Here is a 25,654-nt window from a genome sequence, read left to right on the forward strand (position 1 = left end):
TAATATATGAGATCAATAATATAATTCATATGTGAATCATATTATCATTTTAATAGATGTAGAAAAAGCATTTGACAAAATATAACATTAGTTTATGATGAAAGCTTTTGGAAAATTAGAAATAAAAGGAAATTTCCCTGACCTAATAAAGATGTATAGGAAAACCCTACAGGTAACATCATACTTAATGGTAAAATGTTAAATGTAAAGAATGGGCACAAGACAAGACTTATCACTTCTCCTCAACAATGTACTGGAGGTCCTAGCCAGTACAACAAGACAAGAAAAAGAATAAAACACATAAAGACTGAAAAGGATGCAGTAGAATGTTTTTTTGTTGTTGTTGCAGAAAATATCACTTTATACACAGAAAATTCTAAAAATCTGCAGAAAAATTATTGGAAAAATATATTTAACAATGTCACAGAATACAAAGTCAATATTTTCACATACTAACAATGAATTATTAGAATATAAAATAAAACATATGATTTACAATAGCTTAAAAAATAGAGAAGGGGCCAGGCTGGTGGCATAGTGGTTAAGTTTGCACATTCTGCTTCAGTGGCCCAGGGTTCGCTGGTTTGGATCCTGGGTGCAGACCTATGCACTGCTTACCAAGCCATGCTGTGGCAGGTGTCCCGCATATAAAATAGAGGAAGATGGGCACGGATGTTGGCTGAGGGCCAGTCTTCCTCAGCAAAAAGAGGAGGATTGGTGGCAGATGTTAACTCTGGGCTAATCTTCCTCAAAACAAATAAACAAACAAACAAATAGAAAATGTAGGAATGAGCTGAATGAAAGATGTGCAGGACCTCTACACAGAAAATTGTGAAAGGTAACTTAGAGAAATTTAGAAAGGCATAAATAAATGATGTGACATACCATGTTCATGAGCTAGAATATTCAATATTAAGTCCAATGTTAAGATGTCAATTATCCTCAAACACAATCAAAATAAAATCTCAGCAGGTGTTTTTTAAAAAATTAACAAGCTGATTTAAAAAATTATTTAAAAATATGGAGGACTAGAACTACCAAAACAATCTCGAAAAAGTGATTCAGGGTTGGAGGATTTATCCTGTCTGACTTCAAGATTTATCATAAATCCGTAGTAATCAAGACAGCATGAAAGGACATGAAAGAGATCACTGGAACAGAACACAGAGTTCAAAATGGACCCACACATATACAGTCAAGTGCTAGTCCATACAGATGAAAATCAAATGATTTTTACAAGTCATTCAGTGGAAAAGAACATTTTTTCAACAAATGAATTCTGGGACAATTAGATATCTATATGAAAAAAAGCATAAAAATTAATTCAAGAAGTATCCCAGACCTAAACATAAAAGCTAAAGCTATAAAGCTAAAGAAAACACAGGAGAATATCTTAGCAATCTTAGGTTAAGTCAAGAATTCTTAGTACATAGAAAGCTTGTATATAAAAGAAAAAATTGACGTTAGACTTCAAAATTAGATACATCTGTTCATTAAAAGATACCATGAAGAAAATAAACAGGCAAGCCACAGACTGGTAAAAGAAATCTTCAAAACACATATATTTGACAAGGCCTTGTATATATCACATAAAAAGAAATCTTACATTTTCAGTAATAAGATGACAAACAAATCAGACAAATGGGCAAAAGATTTAAGAAGGCGTTTTACAAGAGAATGTATAAGATTGGCCAATAAAACATGAAAAAGTGTTCAACATTATTAGTCATTAGGAAAATACAAATTAAAAACATAATCAGATCCCACTACATACTCAGTAGAAAGGCTTAAATGAAAAAAGCTAAAACTTCGATTGTTGGAGAGGATGTGGAGCAACTAGAACTCTGATACACTGCTGCTAAGAATGTAAAAAAAAATAGTATAGCCACTTTGGAAACTGACTGGTAGTTTCTTAAAACATTACCCATACATCTATCCTATGAACCAGCAATATCATTCCTAGACATTTTTCCAAAGAAGACATACAGATGAAATGGTGCTCAACATCACTAATCATGCAAATCAAAACCACAATGCAAATCAAAACCACGAGACATCACACCCGTTAGAATGGCTATTATCAAAAAGACAAGAAATAATACACGTTGGTGAGGATGTAGAGAAAAGGGAACCCTTGTGCACTGTTGGTGGAAATGGAAACTGGTGCAGCAGCTATGGAAAACAGTATGGAGGTTCCTCAAAAAATTAAAAATAGAAATACCATATGACCCAGCAATTCCACTTCTGGGCATTTATCTGAAGGAAACAAAAACACTAACTTGAAAAGATATCTGCAGCCCCACTTTCACTGCAGCATTATCTACAACAGCCAAGACAGGGAAGCAACACAAGTGTCCATCAGCAGATGAATGAATAAAGAAATTGTGGTGTGCATACACAATGGAATATTATTCAGCCATAAAAAAGAAGAAATCTTGCCATTTGTGGCAACATAGATGGATCTTGAGGGCATTATACTAAGTGAAATAAGTCAGACAGAGAAAGACAAATACCATTTGATCTCACTTGTTTGTGGAATCTGAATAAAATAAAAAAATAACCAAATCCACAGATACAGAGAACAGATTGTGGTTGCCAGAGGTAGGGGGTGGGGATGGGGTTTGAGGGGGTCAAAATATACAAATTTCCAGTTATAAAATAATTAAGACATGACAGGGCTGGCCCCGTGGCCAAGTGGTTGAGTCCCTGCGCTCCGCTCAGAGGCCCAGGGTTTCGCCACTGTGGCTCCTGCGTGTGGACATGGCACCACTCGTCAGGCCACACTGAGGCGGTGTCCCACATGCCACAACTAAAGGTACTCACAACTAGAATATACAACTATGTACTGGGGGGCTTTGGAGAGAAGAAGGGAAAAAAAAGAAGATGACTGGCAACAGATGTTAGCGCAGGTGCCAATCTTTCAAAAAAAGAAAAGACCTGACATGTATAGCATGGTGACTATAGTTAATATTACTGTATTATGTATTTGAAAGTTGCTAAAAGAGTAGATCTTAAAAGTTCTCATCACACACGCAAAAAATTTGCAACTGTGTGGTGAGGGATGTTAACTAGTCTTACTGTGGTGATCATTTCACAATATATACAAATATCAGATCACTTTGTTGTACACCTGAAACTGATATAATGTCAGATCAATAATATCTCAATTAAAAAAAAGAATGTTCTTAGAAGCTTTATTCATAATTGCCCTAAACTAGAAATAGCCCAGATGTCAATCAGTGGGAGAGTGGATAAACAAACTGTGGTATATTCATGTAATAGAATATTACATAGCAATTAAAAGGAGTAAATAAGTGATACATACAACACCACGGGTGACTCTGCAAAACATTACACTGAATGAAAACACCTAGGCACAAAAATGTATGTACTTTCCCCCCTATTTATATGAAACTATAGAAGAGGCAAAATGAATCTAGTGATAGAAATCAGATTAGTATTCCTGGGCAATAAGTGTGCATGCTGATTGGGAAGGGGCGTGAGAGAACTTTCTGGGGTGATGAAAATGTCCTGTTTCTTGATAGGGAGTGTAGTTACATGAGTGCATGCATTTGTCAAAATTACTGAACGACATACTTAAGATTTGAGCATTTCATTGTATACAACTTATACTTCAGTCTTAAAAACAGTTCATATACACTGCAGCTGAGAAATCCCTCCTTTGGGAATCTATTCTACAAAATAAATGCATCAGTACATAAAGATACATGGACAAGGCTTCAGTTGAGGAAACCAAAGTTCTCACTGTGTATGAAACTGATTTGATAGGAACGGTTTCATCCTGTTGGTCAATATTACAACACTTTTTGGGGAGAAAGAGGAAAGATTAACATAAAGGGAATGAAGAATCAAAAATGTATTCTCGACTAAGATAAATGACCGATAACTTTTTAAAAGGGAAAAAGTCACATAAAACATACAGGCTGGATAATTTTCCCCCACGAATATTTGAATAAGCTTGATGTTGTCCGAGAAAAATACAAAAAACACTGTGGTTAAACAGCAAGAATTGTTAGAAAGCCCAATGCTATTCCTGTTCCATTTCTAACAAATTCATATTTCTCTTAAATCACCATCTTTTTCTCAAAGTCCTAGCACAAAGACCACCTAAAATCTTTTGGGGAGCAAAATGGTGGGGTGAGTTGACCCTCCAAAATACAACAAAGGATTAGAAAAACTGAATTTCAGAGAATAAATCTAATGCCAACACGTGAGAGACCTACAATACCAAGAAGGCGGAGAACACAGACCTTGCAGACGGCCTCGGAGGCGCTGGAACGGTAGGAGAGAACATCGCTCCCTCCCCTAGAGTCTGCGATCGCTGCGGCGCGGGTCGGGAGGGAGCGGGGGAGGGGCTGCGCGACCAGGGGATCATCCAGGACTCCTGCCGCTGGTTCAGTGGAAACCCACTGATGGGGGAAAGCTTCCGTCCGTGGGGACCCTATAAATCAAGGGCCTTGGGAGACCAGAGAACAGAACTGATCTGAACCCAGACCAGCGCGTGTGTGTAACAGCCCCTCCCCCATAACAAAGCCAGTGGGCGCAGCCATCTTGCCCCAAGGCGGAGAGCTAACATGCCACTCTCGACCCCCATCTAGTGGCGACAGGCTGTAACCGCAACTGAATTCTACCACCATGCGGAAAAACACGCTCCTCTACCATCCAGCAATTTATAAAAGCCCCAGACCAGAAGGAAAACAATAAAAACACAGAATTAAGTCCTGAGGACTTGGAATTAGGTAAACTAAGTGATAATGAATTCAGAGCAGCTATAATCAAAAAACTCAATGCAGGTAGAGAGAAAGATAGAGAAACAAGCCGAGTTCTGGAGTTACTTCACAAAAGAGATTGAAATCATAAAGAAGAATCAAACAGAATTACTTGAGATGAAAAACACAGTGGACCAGATAAAACAGAATACGGATTCCCTGAATGCCCGTGTAGACACCATAGAAGAGCAAATTAACATAATTGAAGATAGGCTGAATGGCTCCAGACAGAGGAAGAAAGAGAACTAAGAATTAAAAACAAAGAGGAAAATCTCCGAGAGATAGTGGATTCAATGAGGAGTAAGAACTTAAGGATCATAGGAATTCCTGAGAACGTGGAAAAGGAAAATGGAGCAGAAAGTGTGCTTAATGAAATTATAGAAAAGAACTTACCAAATCCAGGGATTGACGGAGAAATGTGTGTTGAGGAAGCTTTCAGATTTCCTAGATTTGTCAATGTAAAAAGACCTACTGCAAGGCACATAGTAGTACAAATGGCAAGAAGGAAAGATAAAGAAAGAATACTCAGGGAAGCAAGAAAAAAGAAGAGAATAAGCTACGAAGGAGCTCCTATCAGACTTTCAGCGGATTTCTCTACAGAAACCCTACACGCTAGGAGAGAATGGAGTGACATATTCAAAGCTTTAAAAGATAAAAATCTTCAGCCAAGAATACTCTATCCAGCAAGAATTTCCTTCAGATATGAGGGAGAAATTAAATCTTTTCCAGACAAACAGAAGTTAAGGGAATTTGTAACTAAAAGCCCTTCACTACAAGAAACCCTCAAGAAGGTTCTCATACCTGAAAAAAGAAAAAAGGGAGAAAGAGGTCACAAACCACAGACTAGGGAGACCGATGGATAGAACCAGAACAGGATAGCAAATATTCAACTATAGCATTAGGGTAAAGGTAAGGAAACTACCAAAGCGAGGACGATCTTATCACTCTAACTACAAATTCATAACATGAGTTGGAATAAGAAATGAAAATAATTATTTAGGAGGGGAAGAGCAAAGGGTCTAAATCAGTATAGGCCAAGTAAGTAAGAGACCACCAGAGAATAGACTATTATACACGAGATTCTAAATGCAAACTTCAGGGTAGCCACTAACCTAAAAAACAGAACAGAGTCACAAAACATAAATAAGCAAAAATCTAAGAAACCCAGCATAAGAAATTGCAGTATTAAATGGGTAGGCTAAAGCACAGAGGAAAAGAAACACAAGAAAACAAGATAATGAGCGACAGATTGAAGCATTAAGTCCACATGCATCAATAATCACTCTCAATGTAAACGGATTGAACTCTCCAATAAAAAGACACAGAGTGGCAAAATGGATTAAAGAACAAGATCCAACAATTTGTTGCCTCCAGGAAACACACCTCAGCCCCAAGGACAAAGACAGGCTCAGAGTGAAGGGGTGGAGGACCATACTTCAAGCTAATAGCAAGCAAAAAAGGGCAGGTGTTGCAATTCTTATATCAGACAAAGTGGATTTCAAAATAAGACAGGTAAAGAAAGACACAGGGGACAATATAATGATCAAAGGGACACTTCATCAAGAAGAAATAGCGCTTATAAATATCTATGCACCCAACACAGGAGCAGCAAGATTCATAAAGCAACTATTAACAGACCTAAAGGAAGATGTTAAAAACAACACAATAATAGTAGGGGACTTCAACACCCCACTCACATCAATTGACAAATCATGCAGACAGAAAATCAACAAGGAAATAGTGGAGCTAAATGAAAAACTAAAACAATTGGGCTTAATAGACACATATAGATCACTTCATCCAAAAACAGCTGAATACACATTCTTCTCAAGTGCACATGGAACATTCTCAAGGATAGACCATATGTTGGGAAACAAGGCAAGCCTCTACAAATTTAAAAAAAAATTGAAATAATAACAAGCATCTTCTCCGATCATAATGCTATAAGGCTAGAAATTAATTACAAGAAAAAATCTGAGAAAGGCACAAAGATGTGGAGACTAAACAACACACTACTGAACAAGCAATGGATCATTGAAGAAATTAAAGAAGAAATCAAAAAGTACCTGGAAACAAATGAAAATGATAACATGCCATACCAACTCATATCGGATACAGCAAAAGCTGTATTAAGAGGAAAATTCATCGCAATACAGGCACATCTTAACAAACAAGAAAAATCCCAAATAAGCAATCTTAAACTACACTTAACTGAACTAGAGAAAAAAGAACAAATAAAGCCCAAAGTCAGCAGAAGGTGAGAAATAATAAAAATCACAGCAGAAATAAATATTATTGAAACGAAAAAGGCAGTAGAAAGGATCAATGAAACAAAGAGCTGGTTTTTTGAGAAGACAAATAAAATTGACAAACCCCTAGCCAGACTTACAAAGAAAAAAAGGGAGAAAGCTCAAATAAACAAAATCAGAAATGAAAGAGGAGAAATAACAACAGACTCTGCAGAAATACAACGGATTATAAGAGAATACTACTAAAAACTATATGCCAACAGAATGGATAACCTAGAGGAAATGGATAAATTCTTGGACTCCTACAATCTCCCAACGCTCACTCAAGAAGAGGCAGACAATTTGAACAGACAAATCACAAGGAAAGAGATTGAAACAGCAATCAAAAACATACCAAAGAATAAAACCCCAGGACCAGATGGCTTTCCTGGGGAATTCTACCAAACTTTCAGAGAGGATTTAATACCTATCCTTTTCAAGCTATTCCAAAACATCAGGGAAGATGGAACACTTCCTAACACATTCTATGAGGCCAACATCATGCTGATACCAAAACCTGACAAGGACACCACGAAAAAAGACAACTACAGGCCAATATCACTGATGAACATAGATGCAAAAATTCTAAACAAAATTTTGGCAACCAGAATTCAGCAATTCATCAAAAGGATCATACATCATGATTAGGTGGGATTCATACCAGGGACACAGGGATGGTTCAACATCCGCAAATCAATCAACGTGATACACCACATCAACAAACTGAGGAATAAAAACCACATGATCATCTCAATAGATGCAGAGAAGGCATTTGACAAGATCCAACAGCCATTTATGATAAAAACTCTGAACAAAATGGGCATAGAAGGAAACTACCTCAACATAATAAAGGCCATATACGACAAACCCATAGCCAACATCATACTTAATGGGCCAAAACTGAACCCCATCCCCCTGAAAACAGGAACGAGATAAGGATGCCCTCTATCACCACTCTTATTTAACATAGTACTGGAGGTCCTGGCCAGAGCAATCAGGCAAGAAAAAGGAATAAAAGGAATCCAAATAGGGAGGGAAGAAGCGAAACTCTCGCTGTTTGCAGACGACATGATCTTATATATAGAAAACCCCAAAGAATCCATTGGAAAACTCTTAGAAGTATTCAACAACTACAGCAAAGTTGCAGGGTATAAAATCAATTTGCATAAATTAGTAGCATTTCTATATTCTAATAATGAACTAACAGAAAAAGAACTCAAGAACACAATACCATTCACAATCGCAACAAAAAGAATAAAATACCTTGGGGTAAATTTAACTAAGGAAGTGAAGGACCCATATAATGAAAATTACAAGGCCTTTCTGAGAGAATTGGATGACGACATAAGGAGATGGAAAGACATTCCATGTACATGGATTGGAAGAATAAACATAGTTAAAATGTGCCTTCTACCTAAAGCAATCTACAGATTCAACGCCATCCCAATCAGAATCTCAGTGACATTCTTTACAGAATTAGAACAAAGAATCCTAAAATTCACACGGGGCAACAAAAGACCCCGAATTGCTAAAGCAATCCTGAGAAAAAAGAACAAAACGGGAGGCATCACAATCCTTGACTTCAAAACATACTACAAAGCTACAGTAATCAAAACAGCATGGTACTGGTACAAAAACAGGTGCACAGATCAATGGAACAGAATTGAAAGCCCAGAAATAAAACCACACATCTATGGATAGCTTATCTTTGACAAAGGAGCTGAGGGCATACAATGGAGAAAAGAAAGTCTTTTCAACAAACGGTGCTGGGAAAACTGGAAAGCCACATGTCAAAGAATGAAAATTGACCATTCTTTTTCACCATTCACCAAAATAAACTCAAAATGGATCAAAGACCTAAAGGTGAGACCTGAAACCATAAGGTTCCTAAAAGAAAACGTAGGCAGTACACTCTTTGACATCAGTATTAAAAGGATCTTTTCGGACACCATGTCTTCCCAGAGAAGGGAAACAATAGAAAGAACAAAAAAATGGGACTTCATCAGACTAAAGAGCTTCTTCAAGGCAAATGAAAACAGGATTGAAACAAAAAAACAACCCACCAACTGGGAAGAAATATTTGCAAGTCATATATCTGACAAAGGCTTAATATCCATAATATATAAAGAACTCTCACAACTCAACAACAAAAAATCAAACAACCCAATCAAAAAATGGGCTGGAGACATGAACAGACATTTCTCCAAAGAAGATATATGGATGGCCAACAGGCACATGAAAAGATGCTCATCATTGCTGATCATCAGGGAAATGCAAATCAAAACTACACTAAGATATCACCTTACACCCATTAGAATGACAAAAATATCTAAAACTAATACTAACAAATGTTGGAGAGGTTGTGGAGAAAAAGGAACCCTCATACACTGCTGGTGGGAATGCAAACTGGTGCAGCCACTATGGAAAACAGTATGGAGATTCCTCAAAAAATTAAAAATAGAACTATCATACAATCCAGCCATCCCACTACTGGGTATTTATCCAAAGAGCTTGAAGTCAACAATCCCAAAAGTCCTATGTACCCCAATGTTCATTGCAGCATTATTTACAATAGCCAAGACATGGAAGCAACCTAAGTGCCCATCAACAGACGAATGGATAAAGAAGATGTGGTACATATATACAACGGCATACTACTCAGCTGCAAAACAGAACAAAATCATTCCATTTGCAATAACATGGATGGACCTTGAGGGAATTATGTTAAGTAAAATAAGCCAGCTAGAGAAGGATAATCTGTGTATGACTCCACTCATATGAGGAATTTAAAAATGTGGACTAAGAGAACAGTTTAGTGGATACCAGGGGAAAGGTGGGGTGGGGGGTGGGCATAAAGGGTGAAGTGGTGCACCTACAACACGAATGACAAACAGTAATGTACAACTGAATTCACACAGGATTGTAACCTATCATTAACTCAATTAAAAAAAAAATCTTTTGGCTTGAGTAAGGCCAGAAATGCAGAGTTCCACAATACTTACTGGAGCATTGTTTGTAGTGTGGAAAAATAAAAAGAGTATCTATCAGTAGGTGAATGATTGAATGAATGGTGATACACTCACAGTATGGCATATCAGGCACCATTAAAAAGAATAATTACATATATGCAGTCGGACTTAAAGGATTTCATGCAGTGTTATTTGAAGGTAGGAAGATGCAGAAGAGCATATAGAATATGATCCCATTATAGTCAATAACAGTGACAGTCCTCATAGCCCCCAACCCCATATATACCTTTAGTACCTGTATATGTATGTATGCAAGGATGCACATATGTATGTATATGTGTGTGTGTGTGTGCATATATATATGTGAATGCTATGGTATATATAAAGGTATGAGAGAAAAAAACACCAAACTGTTAATACTGGTATCTTGAAAGGGGTGGGGCTGACAGTTGGAATTTAAAAACAGAAAAGATTTGTTTTAAAAGAATTCCCACAATAAATCTGTAAGAAATACTGTGATTACACATACATACATGCACATGTAAAGATGGTAACCAAAAAAACCTAATGAGAGTTGAAAGACATGGCTTTTTACTTTTTTCCTTACTCGTTTTCTGTCTGCATTTTTTGCTATTGACACATAGTCTTTATGTAATCTTAAGAAAAAGGCATTTTTATTTTTGGAAAGCATTGCAAATAGCTTTGAAATTTAAAAGATACACAGTGCTATAGGTAAAAATATTATGAATTCTGCATTATGAATATGTTTTAAAGTTCAAAAATTTTAAATAAAAGATAATTACATTGTGTAAGCAACACTTTTTGCCAACACCCAAGAACAAAACATGCTATGTAAACAGACGCCAAAGCAACAGATCTCACAGACTGAAAGACACAACATACCTGGATGGTTGAGAAGGGTATCGAGTTCCTCCTTGGCCACAACCATTCTTAGTCTATCACTACTGTCAATGACAAAAATAATGGCTTGTCCTTCTCTGTATAATACAAAGAATGAGAAAAATTAAGATAAACCTACACATTTCTCCATGTTTGCTATTCATCTGCATTTCCTAACCTGTATATTATCTCCTCATATCTTATGTCCACTTATGATTACAGGCTTTGGTGCTGTTTCTTATTAGATTATATAAGTGATTAATATAGTAACTATTAGTGATATTTCATGTAACAATTTCTTTTTATTTGGATGATAATATGATAAATTTAATGATTTATTTCATAATTTTAAAAAATTACAAGAAAAACCATAACCATATTACACAGATACAATGATTAATATTTTCGTGTAAATCAATTTTTTTTTTTTTTAAAGATTTTATTTTTTCCTTTTTCTCCCCAAAGCCCCCCGGTACATAGTTGTATATTCTTCGTTGTGGGTTCCTCTAGTTGTGGCATGTGGGACGCTGCCTCAGCGTGGTCTGACGAGCAGTGCCATGTCCGCGCCCAGGATTCGAACCGACGAAACACTGGGCTGCCTGCAGCGGAGCGCGCGAACTTAACCACTCGGCCACGGGGCCAGCCCCTCGTGTAAATCAATTTTGACATTTCCTTTGTGTACATTGACATATGAATATCTACATCTGTATTTAAATGGGACCCTGCTTTTCCACACCCTGCCTTTCTAATATACATGTACATTTCCTTGATCTTTTTGTGCAGTATAGTTTGATCTACTTTCATATGAAACATTAAAGCTCTACACCAGTGTTTCCTGAATATTTTTACCATAACCACAGTAAGAAATACCTTTTACTTTAAGATGCAGTAGACACCTAAGTATACGTAAATATATTTGAAATAAGTCTCCTGAAACAATACTTAGAAACAGCTTTTACTTTATTCTATTTGATTTTTCTAAGCTGATCACCAGCCAGTGAACCGGCTTAAGAATTCAATTATAGGGCCGGCCCCATTGCCGAGTGGTTAAGTTTGTGCACTCCACTTTGGCGGCCCAGGGTTTGCTGGTTCAGATCCTGAGGGGCGTGGACTTATACACTGCTCATCAAGCTGTGCTGTGGCAGCATCCCACATAAAAGAACTAGAATGAGACACAATTACATATCAGGGCTTTGGAGAAGGAAAAAAAAAAAGAGGAAGATTGTCAACAGATGTTAGCTCAGGACCAATCTTCCTCACCAAAAAAAAAAGCATACTTAAAAAATAAAGAATTCACTTATAGATCCCACTGGCACTTCAAAAATCACTGATTCTCTCTGTGCCTTTCTTTTAATGGTGATGAGGTATGACATTGCATGGGTGTGTCATCAAATATTGTGCCAAACTTCTATTGTTTGACTTACAGGTTATTTCCAATTTTCATTATTATGAAAAATTTGGGGATAAACATCCTCCTAAACACATTTTTAAAATTTCTTGATACTTTAAGATTTGCGCTAAGGAATAAAATTTCTAGGAATACATACAAAATTTAAAGTTTCAGATAAACACTAACAAATTGTCCTCCAGAAACACTGTATCAATTCATACTACTACCAGTGCTTTTCCCACCCCCTTGCCAGCACAGCTATCATTCTTTTCCATTTTTGCCATTCTAATAGCACATTATCTTACTTGGTTTTCATTAATTGCTAGTGAAGTTCAATATATTTTCATATATTTATTGGACATTCATACCTTTTTGTGAATCACTTATTCCGGCCATAAATTAAGACTTTGAAGTTCAATGCCATTAGTAATCAATGAATATAAAAATCAAACAACTTTTTAATACTGTTTTCTCCCATCATTTAAAAAAATGCACATCATCACAGTCATACAGTACTAGGAGATACAGAAACTGATACAGCTGGAAATATCTATTAAGAGCTTTAAAAATGTTCAATCGCTTTGAGCCAGTAACTTTTATTTCTGGAATTTATTCTAAGGAAACATGAACTATGACAAAGATTTATGCAACAAGATGTTAAACGAAGGTTTGTTTATAATGTTCAAAAACTGAGAATAGCCTTTATGTCCCAAAATAGAGAAATGATTAAGCAAATTTTGGCACAGGCACATGAAAAAATATTGGGCAGCCGTTAGACTTGTATTCTTTGCCTGTTTTTCTTGATTTACTCTTACCATAGAATGTTAATTGGAAAAGCAGGATAAAAATCTATCTATGGTACATAATTTAGAGGGTTCCTTTCTCAATTACGTAAAGTACAAAACATATATTTCAAAAAAGAGGAAACATATCAAAGAGATTAACAATGGTAAATTTATTAATAGTGAGATTTATGGAAAACAATTTTTTATATTCTTTTCTATATTTTCCAAACATTACAAAACGCGCACTCCTTATATTTTATACTTTATTTCTTTTTTAATGGTAAGACTAATATGCAAAAGTTATATAACAATTAACATCACAGAATCATATAAATGCCAAAATAAACTTCCTTTATAATATTATCATTCCAAAAACAAATGCCATTAATGGTGTGGTGCACATTCCACTGATAAATTTTCTTCTCTCTATATATACTAAGCACATATTTTTATTAAGAATATTTTTCTTTATATAATTGAGATATTAAAAATGTCAGTACAAATAATGCTCAACACATATTCTTCTTTGTATCTTTGCCCACTAGTCCTAAAGATACCGTACTTTTCACAAAGCAAAAATGATGGCTGGGGCATGAACATTTTTCATTTTAACAGATACTGATAAATTACCCTGAAGAGGATGTTACATTTCCATTGTAAGAGTGGCCTGTTTTGCCAACAGTAGACTTAATCTTTTTAACCCCTTTCAGTCTAACAGATTAAAATGTACTTGTTCTTTCATAATTGTTAAAGTATAGAGATACAGGAAATAAGTTTACTATTATGGTAGACTTCTCAATAGTAACCATATTAACCAAGCTACAATCTATCTATAATATTCCTGAATTCATTAACTTCTTCCAAAAAGATTTTGAAGAAAAAGGAGTTAAAATCAGAAAAAGTTTCCTCTTGTTGAAGTACTATTTTCTATGTTTTTGTTCCCTGTAATTAAAATAAATGTTATGTTTAAAATAGTAGCTGAAGTAAATACATTTTTAAAAAAGGGAATCATTTACCAACTAATTAGAGGAGGAATAAAAACAATTCTATACTAAAAACTCAAGTTACCTGAAAAAACACCCCAAACAAAACAAAACCAAAAAAACAGTCACATTTCCCCAGGGAATTTAATGCAGGATACCACCAACATGCCTCTTTTCCTTGTTCAAATGGATCCTCAAATCTAAAGCACTCTTTTCTCTGTACTTCAGAGCTCCTCTGCATCTCCGTGATTTAAAGAGGCCTTCAATCTATTAGTACTCACTGAAAAGAATACCTGGAACACGTCTCCTCTGGTTCACATCCGAGGAATACACTGTCCTGTGTTCCCACGTTAAAGGAAAGAATCAATCACTCAAAATTAAAATCTGATCTGGCAGTCATCACATACCATTTCAAGGCAAGAGTTACAGACAGTGACAAGAGGGCATTTCCTCAAAGGCTGCTGTTTGTAAGTTTCAGACTCCAAGAGTGAGCCACATGCTGTCTACGGAAGGGAGGAGCCTGGCAGCACTGCAGGTTAACGAATTCACGTTAACACCACGGTGAACCTCAAGAGGGTACAACACACAGGGATTCCAGCACCTTGACAGCTGCTAATATGAAGTAATTAGTGAGAGCTTGATTTGCATATGCTGAGAAATATCTTGTTTAGAATGATTGTAGAACAAATAGGTCAACCACTAGACAGCACTGTTATTTCAACTAAATTTATTCTATAAATATTTACTACCCAGCATCATACTTGGCCTTGAAAAAATAATCTGAATTAGAAATAATCCCTGGCCTTGAGTTCACAATCCCATTAGGGAGGCAGCTGTGGTACACAATGATGACAGACACGTGAATGGAGAGAGTACTGTGTGGACATGGGGGGCACCATGACTGGGCAAAACAGTGAAACTTCTGTGGAAACTGATAAAGAAACCTTAGCCAAACTGGACAGGGAAGGCCTGTGGGGGGCTCTCACACCCCAGGCAGTTACCCCAAACAGGAAGACATGGACTCTGGCATCTGGACCAGAAGCACAGCTGCCTAACTACTGAAGGAAGGTTTCTCTCCCTCCTGGCAACAGCCCAGCCAATCAGAAACGCTTCAGCTCAGCCAATCAGAAACTCCACAGCTCAGCCAATGAGAAATGCTGCATGTCAGCCAATGAGAAACCACAGTTCAGCCAATGAGAAACTCCACGGCTCAGCCAATCAGAAACACCGCAGCTCAGCCAATGGGAAGCCGTTGCTGCCCTGAACTGTCACTCTCCCCCAATGGGCTTTCCTTTAGAGCAGCCCCTCCCTCTCTCCCTTTTCCTCTACAAAAGCAGCGCCCTTGGTTGTTTTCTGGATTTGCCTAGGGTTTGCCATAGCGTGCACGTCCCAAATTGCAGTTCTTTTGGCTATTCCTGAGTGAACTCATTTTGAGGGTAAAATAGATGAATTTCCTTTTAAGTTGACACTTTACAGAGGAGGTGAATTTTGAGCTAGTCTTTAAAGCATTAAGATATGAACCTTGAGCTGCAGAGAGATAGGGTAGAACAGTGTTAAAAACAGAAACAGTACCTGCAAAGGCCCAAGGTCATGAAGGATACGAAGCATTTGAGAAATAATGTCAAGTATGACTGCACTTTTTTTAAAATTAGGAAATGTGCTTAAATTATAGGAAAAAAAATAAACATTGCAACCCAGCCCATGTAATCTTTTAGATTTCTGATCATTTCTGTTATTAAAATACAACCATATAGTTAAGTAATATTCACAAATATACTTACTTATAATAGTGTTCCCAGAGATTTCTGTATCTTCCTTGACCTGACATATCAAACACTGTAAAAGACAAACTACAAAAAAAGAAAAACAAACAACAACAAAAACAGGACATTATAAGCTACTAACTTAAAATGTAACTTTTACTTAAAATTGTAAATTGTTTTTCAATCAAAGAAACCACCCTTGAATACACAATATTCAACTTGGGCCAATCTTCAAGTGCCATAAAATGAATTTATTGAATATAAATATGATTTTTCAATGGATAACATATAAAAAGAGATGTTTTCTTTGCTAGCGACATTATCAGAGTTTGTCTAAACTCTAAATTCTGAAAAAAAACCCAGAGGCAGTGGTACAAATATTTTAATGCCTACAGGCTTCTGAAACAACAAATTTCTTTTTCTAAACGTAGGAGGAATGAGTAGGTAGATCTAATATTATCATTTTTCACCCACAACTTCTTAGTCACAAGTATAATAAAGTGAATTACCTGGATGATTTAAATTTCTCTATGCTGAATCCTATCGTTGGAACTATATCTTGAGATTGAGCCTTTAAGAGAAAAAATAAGTTTAGAAATTTGCAATTGCCAAAGAAAAATTTTTCGTCAGGTTAAAAAAAAGCATCCAGATTTCCAATTCTAAAATCTGCCACTGAGGATTAAACAAAATTACAATTTTTGCAACGGGATAACTGTGTGAATTCTTTAAAGTTTAAGATTTACTAATAAGGAATCTGCATAACATGTGTGTCTTAATTCACGTTTTGTGGCTTGCTGAAGTTACCAAGGACTTCACGTGGTTTGGTGAGTCACCCTGAGTTCGTTCACACACAGGACTTTCTAATCTTCCATCACATACTTATTGAGTTTATACACGCTATGGAGGCCAGTCCTCATGTCTAGATGGTGCATATACACGGGCCCTGCTCTCATGGAGCTGAAGATGCAGAGGAGGTGAACAGCAATAAACAACTAGGTTACGAATGAACACAACTTCTGGCAGTGATGCGGGCAATGAAAGGTGACCGGGTGGGAGGCCACCGGGCAGAGGAGGTTGGCCTGGGGCATGGAGGAAGGGTGCCCAGGAAAAGCCTCTCTGAGGAGGCAACATCTGACCCAGGAGTGAATATCAAGACAGGGAAAAGCTACCACAAGATCCTGGCAAACAACATTCCAGTCAGAGGGATTAGCCAGCACAAATGACCCCAAGACACGGAGGAACATACCCCCCAGTAAGCCTGTCTGTCTCAGGTGCCCTGAGGAAGGGACAGGGCTGTCTGCAACCAAGCAGGAGAGGCAGGGCCCCGAGGCTGTGGTGGGGAACATGTGTGGAGAAAAGACTGCTGGGGCAAGGGAACAGCAGGAGACCTGCCGCCAAGTCCCGCAGTCAGTGACAAGCCTCACACTGACCACCTACCTCATCAAACGCCTCCTTCTGAACAAAACCCTAGGAGTCATTCTTGACTCCTCCCTTCCCACGCCCCCGACAGAACACCACCCCCTCAGCTCACTCACTATTCAGGCCTCCCCGTTTCCTGCTGTGAGCAGCTACAACAGTCTCCTAATGACTCCTACCCGCTCACGTGCTCCCTTAGACAAGTTATGCAACTTCTCTAAGCCTTAGTTTTCTCAAATGTGAAACACGTTATTATTACCCTTAACTCATAAAGTTATCACGAGAATTAAATGAGTTAACTGATGCCAAACACTCAACACAGTGTCTGGCCCACAGTACATACTCCACAAATATTTGCTGTTATTATAATTATACTCCCTGATTTCAGTCTCGTCCCCAATTTTCTCCACACTCCCACAAGTGTAACTTAAAAAATAACCCCTTGAGTTCACCTTGCTGCTTTCACGTGAAAACAGGAGGAGGAGAGGGGAAACTGCTGCCCCACAGCATATGTTCACTTTGGTAGTCTACTTCTGGAAACTCAAAACTCAGATGGAAAGGCAGAAGCTGAAAGCCCTGGCACTAGTCACCTCAGCAGCGATGTGCCGGGGAGAAGGCCTCTGCAGAGCGGCCCTGGGTCACCTTCTGACGTCTGTTTATTCCGCTTTCCTCCCATCCTACGAGCTGCCTAGTGTTCTTCTGTTTATGGTAGACAGAATTTACTCCCTGCAATTCAGATTCCTGCCTCGTACCTTAGGGTTCCTTCAATACACAACAAACTTTGGAATAAAGAGTTTCCTAATTTTTGTTGTCCCAAAATGTTCCACTGTTCTGATTTTAAGGGTTTTCATGTGCCAATCATGTGATAAAATTATCCGCTATTATTATTAGGAAAACATACGAAAAATAAAAAAGTGAGGAAGTCAAAAGTTTAAAGACAGCTCAGAAAGTATGCCTCAAGATAGCAGGCTTGTCTCCCCCATTGTAATGAGAACATTCTCCTAGCCCCTCCAACATCACCCGGCTGCTTCGCAAACTCTTTGTTTCCAGAGAATCTCCCTTTAACTTGCTGTTTTGCTTAAGAGGGATAAAATTAACCAACTTTCTTTTCTTCCCCTCACTTCTAAAGTTCTAATGTAAGATAATTAGAAAGTAGAAACTGCACAAATTAATCAGGATAGGACAAGATATGTGACCTGGGACTTCCAGATTCAAGTGGGATTCATTTTCTTCTAAGGAATTGCAAAAGATAGTCTCCAACATTCATCTGTCCCTGCTCTATCCAGGAATAAAACATTTAGTCATTCTCTAAATCAGACAGTGAATGGTGCAAAGCAAGCAAAAAGTGTAGGAATTACGACCTAAGTGGAGCAAACCATCTGAGACAGCCCAGGGATAGACAAACATCAACAAAAATAGAACAAGATTCCTGAGAGAGACCCTATTTGATTAGTGTCATTAAGTGCTGAAAATGACATCCTTGGTGCCATCAGTCATCATTCCCTGCCAAAAAATGAAAATAAAGAAATCACCCATCAGTCCATTCATCCAAAAATATACTTAAGTATCAAGCAATATTCTAGGTAATCAGGACGCAGTGTTGAATAACAAAAGATCTGTGCTCTTGTGGAATTTAAATTTACTATGAGGAAAAATTTAATAAACAAGTTACCAACTGAATATACAACATAATTTCAAATTGTTTCAAACGCTGAGAATGTATAATTGGATGATGTGACAGAATGAGAGCAGTTATGTCGGGGAATGGGGGGAAAATGGGAATTTTAACAGAAAGGTGTTCATAAAGTACATCTCTAAGAAAATGACAGCTAAGACCAGATTCTTGAAAAGAGTGAACAGGTTAAAATGTTCCCCCTCTCTCCCTATTCATCAGTTTAAAAGACACCAGCAACCTCAATATATTGACAATAAACAAACATTAAGATAGCTTAATATTAAAATCCAGTTTAGGTCCAGTAAGTATCTAATTATATAGAAAATGATATTAATCTCAAAAAAATAAGAGATTACTATAAATAAGATTTGCAATTTTTTTTATAAGACATTCCCTAAGAGCATTGTAGATTTCTATAATTCACTTAATTCATTAGGAATAATGTTTCTAATAGTAGATGTAAGCTCACCAGAGGCTCTTTTTAGGTTTGAAGGCAGGGAGGAAGCGAGTGTTACATATCTACCTGAGTGACAGAGGTTTTGGGGCCTAAGTCCCATTTCAAGCGGCCTCTTGTCTATTATCACCAAGTTAAAAAAAAAAAAACAAAGACACTTACTCTGCTCTCAGGATCTAGAGATGAATCGTTACGAGGAGACAGGATATTTGCCCAAAGATTAAGGCTCAGGAAGTGGTGTCAGCAATTAGGTGATCCCCTTAAAATAGCCCAGGAGCTGTTGAGGCTGGTTCCATAACTGACCAGATGTAACAGAGAGGCAGGGATGTTGGAAGGCAGTAGAAGATTAATTAAAAAGCCTCAGTTATTAGCTCTGTACCAGGGTTTTCCTGGGGCTCTCCCTGACCAATGTGGTAAGTGAGGCAGGGTCAATACGTCCTTCACAAGACCAGTCTGAAACAGGGGTATTAAAATATTTCAAGATGACAGACTGAGCACAGGCTGTCTCCTTCCCTTTCTGCCTCAATTCCCTAGAAATGACAGAAATTATGAAAAAAATTCCATAACTAAGTTAAAAAATAAGAGCAAGAGTCTTCAAAAGACCAACCCTGTTTAGGGGAAAAACTTGTTCCCATCCATAGCAAAGATTATTCCTATGGTAATAACCATGTCTGGGACAGAAGGTCACTACACTGCTGGGGACGACAAAAGAGGAGACTATAATTTCTATTTTGTTCTTTGAAAGTTATTTCTGACAGTGCGAGTATAGTAGGCACTGAGGGGCCGGTCTATTTTGGGGCTATTAACTGTGGCTCTGGCTTCAATAACTTTGTACTTATTTGAGACTACTTTTACCGCTCCCCCCCCCAAAAAGTTACTTTTGAGACTATTCTTTGATGTGGAGAAAATGGAAAGGCCTCCTGTAGAACAGGCCCTTACCTAAGGACACTCCCTTGTAATCTTGCGCACCTACGGCTCCTGTGCAGATAGAGCTCACCAGTCACTGCAGCCCAGGTGGATCTAGTGACAGCCAGTTCACAGCATGATTACGCACCCAGGCACAGGCGGGTAGGGTCCTACTTCGCCAGACATCCGTGGTTCTCTAAATTCATTTCTGGACCCCATCCAACTGGGTAGGATGGTATATCTTCCTCTTAAGGACTGATAAAGAAATTTCTTGTAATCACCTAGGTCAGGAGACAGACTCCAATGTATCTGGGCCTTTTTCCTTATTGAGGAAGAATGTCTTTTTCCCTGTCTACCTTTAATTACTATATCGAACAGCAACATTTCCCACTCTCCAAGAGTACTTAAGAGTACCAGCTTCTTGGGGCTGGCCGGGTGGCACAGTGGTTAAGTTCATACATTCTGCTTCAGCGGCCCGGGGTTCACCAGTTCGGATCCCAGGTGCGGACTTAGCACCGATGGTCAAGCCACACTGTGGCAGGCATCCCACATATCAAGGAGAGGAAGATGGGCAGGGATGTTAGCTCAGGGACAGTCTTCCTCAGCAAAAAGAGGAGGATTGGCAGTAGATGTTAGCTCAGGGCTAATCTTCCTCAAAAATTAAAAAAATATAAAAAAATAAACAAAAACAGTACCAGCTTCCTAATTTTTGCCCTATCTGTATGCAGTCTATATTATCTTTTATTCAACAATTGTCATTAATTGATTAATGGTTTTTACCTAAATAAATGTATTTATAACTGTAAATGCTAGTTTCCTACCCAATATTCATTCTTCCCGTCTTACTTACAGGACCCCTATTATTTCTGCTCTGAAAAAAAAAATTCCAGCCTCACGGAGAGATAGGGGTGGCCAGTGAGCTGTAAGTAAGAGTCATTAGTGGGGCTTCTGGGTCAGCTCTTTCAAGAGGGCTTATTTAGCAAGAAGGCCTATTCTGTTGCCCTCTTCTTTTCTCCTTCTTGAGACTTAAGACTATCGACATGATAGTTAACCAAGGTGACCATGTAGAGATCCTGAGGGTGGAGAAGGCACTAAGGATAGCAGAGTGGAAAGACAGAAGATGCCTGGATCTCTTGGGACCACATAGCTGCTATACCAGCCCTGGAATCCCTCCTCTGGCTTATTTAGATGATAGAGAAAGAAGCCTCTCTCTTATTTAGTCCAGTGTCATGTGGGTTTTCTTTACATGAGGCAGAACCTAACTTTAACTTCTGCATCATGTATAGAATGTACTAGCTTATACACTGTCCAGCTATTAAAACAATATGTTCACCTACTTATTACTTAAATGGCTTAAAGTCACCTTGCTCACTGCTGACGGGGAGCACATCACACTCTCAGGAACCTATAAAAATGAGTCACTTTCCCTTTGTTTTGCTCCTCTTGTGAGGAAGGAGCCAAAAAGAAGGCAATGCTACCTGAAAACAAACTCAGCAAATCTGTGAAGATATTTTGAGGAAAAAAGGCATTTGGAAAATATTCAAGTTTAAATAATCAAAATGTACCTGTATACCCACATAAAGGGTATACTGCAAACTACAGCTGACCGATACTTATCGCTTTAGGCTACTACAAGGATTTCATAATATGATTACATGAAGTTATAATGGCAAACAAACTATTCTTCACAGTAACTTTCTCTAGCAGAAAACAAGAAAAGCATCTAACAAAGATACTCACATTTGAAGGTTTCAGTTTGTTAATGATTGTTGTTTTGCCACTATTATCCAGCCCAAGGCACAAAACATGAACCTCCTTCTTCTTCAGGCCAAGCAACACTGAGAGTCTGTCTAGCAATCCCATAATGTGACTCCAACATTGACAAACCAGCTGCAAGTCAGGCAAAAGAAAGATATATTACCCACAGGCACCGTGAGTCTGGAAAATATGAGCATCCATATCAAAAATTTTAATCATTTAAAGACACAATGATGTTGTGAAAACTATGTCAATGTAGCTTTGCGTTAGTAAACCGAGTTTAAGCTGATTACTGGAAAGGAGCCTTAACTGAAATGCAGTTTGGCAGCTTATAACCCCTGGCAACACAGAATAATGCCCTTGAAATACCTGTACATTTCTCATTGTAATTTATAATATTTAAGAAGAAAATGTCATTAAACTCAGTATGATGTGGAGTCTGCCATTCATGATACTTGAAAATATCTGCTGCTTTTTCTGGAAATCTGGAACAATGTCTGGGCAACGGCGTTCATGGAGAGCCTGATGCTGAAGCTTAGAAAATAGAAGGCAGACCAGAAAAATAGAGAAAAATTAGATTTTGGCTACATTATTTGAGCCACTAGCTAAATCTTTTTCTGAAGCCAGCCCATTGCTATATTTTGCAATAATATGAAGTACTAAGTATTAAAGTCACTCTTTTTGTTCGTTTGCTTGATTACATCCAGCTCAGGCTGTGTTTCTATCAGTAGAAACAAAGAATCCTAACTGATATATTTACCTTAACTTTCCCTTAGTCCTTATATACATCTTTGTGAGTCACCACAAACCCATTTAGGAAGAAGGTTATGTATAAAATACACACAATTTAATCGAACCTTAATAAATATGTGTTTTGTTAAAACTTATCTGAAATATCCTGTTAAGTATTATTTTAAAAGAACTTTAAAAGGTATACTAATAAAGAATAAGAAAGTAAGTACTAATCTTAGCTTTTACTCTAGTTTTTTCAAATACTATAAAAGTTTCTTTGTTAACTTGTCCCAGAAGTGTTTATTTATTTGTGTATTAATTCTCTCTTTGGAAAACAAAAATCCTACCAATGCCAACTTAAAAAAAAAACTCCATCAGCAACCCAAACACAGAAGTACTCTGAAGTCAGACACAATTGCTGATGACACACTGGTGCTATATGGCAATTTTCTGGCTGTTCATATTTTTCTAAGGTGCTGTTAAATTTAGACTTCAGGTCTCCATATGGAACTCTCCATAGGGCTCCCTTTGGGCCCGTCACCTCCCAGAACACTACCATGCGGTGGGAGAAGAGAGACGCCCCTTTTGACAGCCCTCAGGTGCTACAGGGACAAGTACAGCAGCAACCACCATACACCTGTGTTCCAACTACTTCCTATTACTCTCTGGACCATCATTTCCAAAGTTCTCGGAATATTAATCTCATCTCATTTATTTATTCTCATCTCCATCTAAGCTTCTGGAAGCCTGCCATCTCACAGCTCCTTCAGAACTTTTTATCCCATATCATCCCAGGCCAGGCCATACCCTGAAGGATGTGAGGCTGCAGCAACTTAGACCATAAGTCTTTCAAGACAACTCCATCTGAAAGGAGGCTGCATCGTCGACTTGCTTGGGCCCCTTGGGAGATCATTATGGATGGAAATTTCAAAACTGAATTCCAATGACGCGCAGAAAAGAGCAGGTCAGTGCCCCATCCAAGCATGGGGCCTGAGACAGAGCCACACTGTCTTACCCAACGGATGAGTTTGATCTCAGGTCCTCCATTTGGGTCACTCGAATCAACTTTTCTCCTTGTGTTGGAGATTAAAATCTCACTCAACCCATTCCTTTAAATCTCAGCTTAAGGATAGGCATTTGCGGAATCTACTTTAAGTTAGCCTTCTGATATCATGAAACAGTTCACACAGACCATTTTAATTCAAAGTAAATTTGCTGTTACTCACTTTGTTATTTACTGTACTAAATATATTGTTATAAAAGCTTCTGTTTCCCATACAATTTTGAACAGATTTTTAAAAATATGACTACTTCTCATATAATCCCCCTGTGGGCATCTACTCTAAGGCATCAACTGTCAAAAGCTTGATACCTCAATATTCATTTTTCGTAGAACCTCGAATTGTGTCCGTTCCTTTTTCATAGTTTATCAAAGACCTAATGCTTATTACTGAAAAAGTTGGGGACATACAATTTAAAAGAGAAATCAGTTGTTCTAAAAGATGTAATTACATTTACTGATTATAAACAACTATCATACAGCCTCATACGTCCTTCTATTCCTTAGTAATTATACACTCTGTAAGTTTACTTTTTGCATGTGTGAAAGAAGGAAATAAAAGATAATTCAAGCCACTCAAGATTTATTTATCATGTCCTAGGTTTACAGTGGGAGATATAATTAAAGTTTCCTGTAGCTCTACTCCTACAGCCATGATTCTCAACCCTGGGTGCACACTGGAATCAACTCTTGGATTAGTACTTCTGAAGATGGGATCAGGGCATCTGTTTTTAAAAAGCTACACAGTGTGTCTGATGTACAGTCACTATCGAGAACTACCGGCTTCCAGAATGAAGTCCAAACCCTATGCGCATCTTTTAAGGTTGTTCACCGTCTGGCTCCCCTCTATCTTCCCAATTTCTTATCTGACCGCTTTCGTCTCTCTGCACACCAGCCAATCCCAATCTCCCGGCTGTTATCTGAGAAACTGTTTTCTAAAGGATTAACTGGTCGCCAGCAAAGTCCTCAAGACGCAGGATGCTATCCAGTTAAGAGCTTGGACCCTAAGCTGCAGAGAGCGGGTGGTCGGGCCGAGAAAGCCGCCTGCAGGGCGCTCGGGAAACTTGTAAACGTTTCTAGAGTGCATTATAGCACACCCTTCCCACCCCAAATACACATGTTGACTCGGCTTCCCGTTTTGATGGTGACATTTCAATGACACTTCCCACATACCAAACACAAACGCCCACACTGGGCAGCGTTAAAACCAACCAAGCACGCACCCACCCACCCTCGGCCCGCGCCGGCTCACCGCGCACGCCCGCTGCTCCTGCCCAACCCTCGGTCTTCGGGAACCACCGCCCGGCGGAAACGCGGCGACAGCCGGGGCGCGGCGCGGGAGGGACCGCTCGCTCGGCGCGCCTCGGGGCCGGAGTCTGGTGCGAGCGTCCCGGCCCTGCTCTCGGTGCTCCCACGGGACGGAGCCCGGGTCCGAGCACAGCAGCCCCACGAGCCCCAACCGGCGGCCGGAGCATCGGGGGCGGGCCGGGCGCGCGGCGCTGCCCTGGCAACCGGAGGGCCTTCCGGTCCGAGGCCACTCCCCCCGGGGCTCCGCGAGTCGGCGCGGAGCTCCGGCTGACTGACGAAGAGCTCCCGGAAACGCCCGAGGCTCGCCAAAGGGGACCGAAGGGCGTGCGAGCCGGGTGCGGGGGACTGCTGCCTCCCGCGAGAGGCCGAGGGCCCCGCGGGGGCGCACGGCCTGTCCGGAGTGCCGCCGCCGCCTCAGGACCCGACACCGGCAAGGGCGGGACGGTCGCTGAGTCGCCCGGGGTCCCACAGCCCCGG

At 38.9% G+C, this 25,654-nt stretch overlaps 1 protein-coding gene across 1 annotated transcript in view; it reads right to left on the reverse strand.

Moving 5' to 3' along the window:
- Positions 1-25,381, reverse strand: part of ARL6 (ARF like GTPase 6) — a 40,746-nt gene extending 15,365 nt beyond the window's left edge. The window contains exons 1-5 of the mRNA XM_070582918.1: positions 25,122-25,381; positions 22,060-22,209; positions 16,378-16,439; positions 15,887-15,955; positions 10,951-11,045 (exon numbers count right to left, since the gene is read on the reverse strand). Of these exons, the coding sequence (XP_070439019.1) occupies positions 10,951-11,045; positions 15,887-15,955; positions 16,378-16,439; positions 22,060-22,182 (349 nt within the window). The 5' untranslated portion in view covers positions 22,183-22,209; positions 25,122-25,381. The remainder of the gene's footprint in view (positions 1-10,950; positions 11,046-15,886; positions 15,956-16,377; positions 16,440-22,059; positions 22,210-25,121) is intronic.
- Positions 25,382-25,654: the final 273 nt, after the last annotated feature.

The sequence above is a fragment of the Equus przewalskii genome, chromosome 18 (genome assembly GCF_037783145.1).
Source record: "Equus przewalskii isolate Varuska chromosome 18, EquPr2, whole genome shotgun sequence".
Lineage (NCBI taxonomy): Eukaryota > Metazoa > Chordata > Mammalia > Perissodactyla > Equidae > Equus > Equus przewalskii.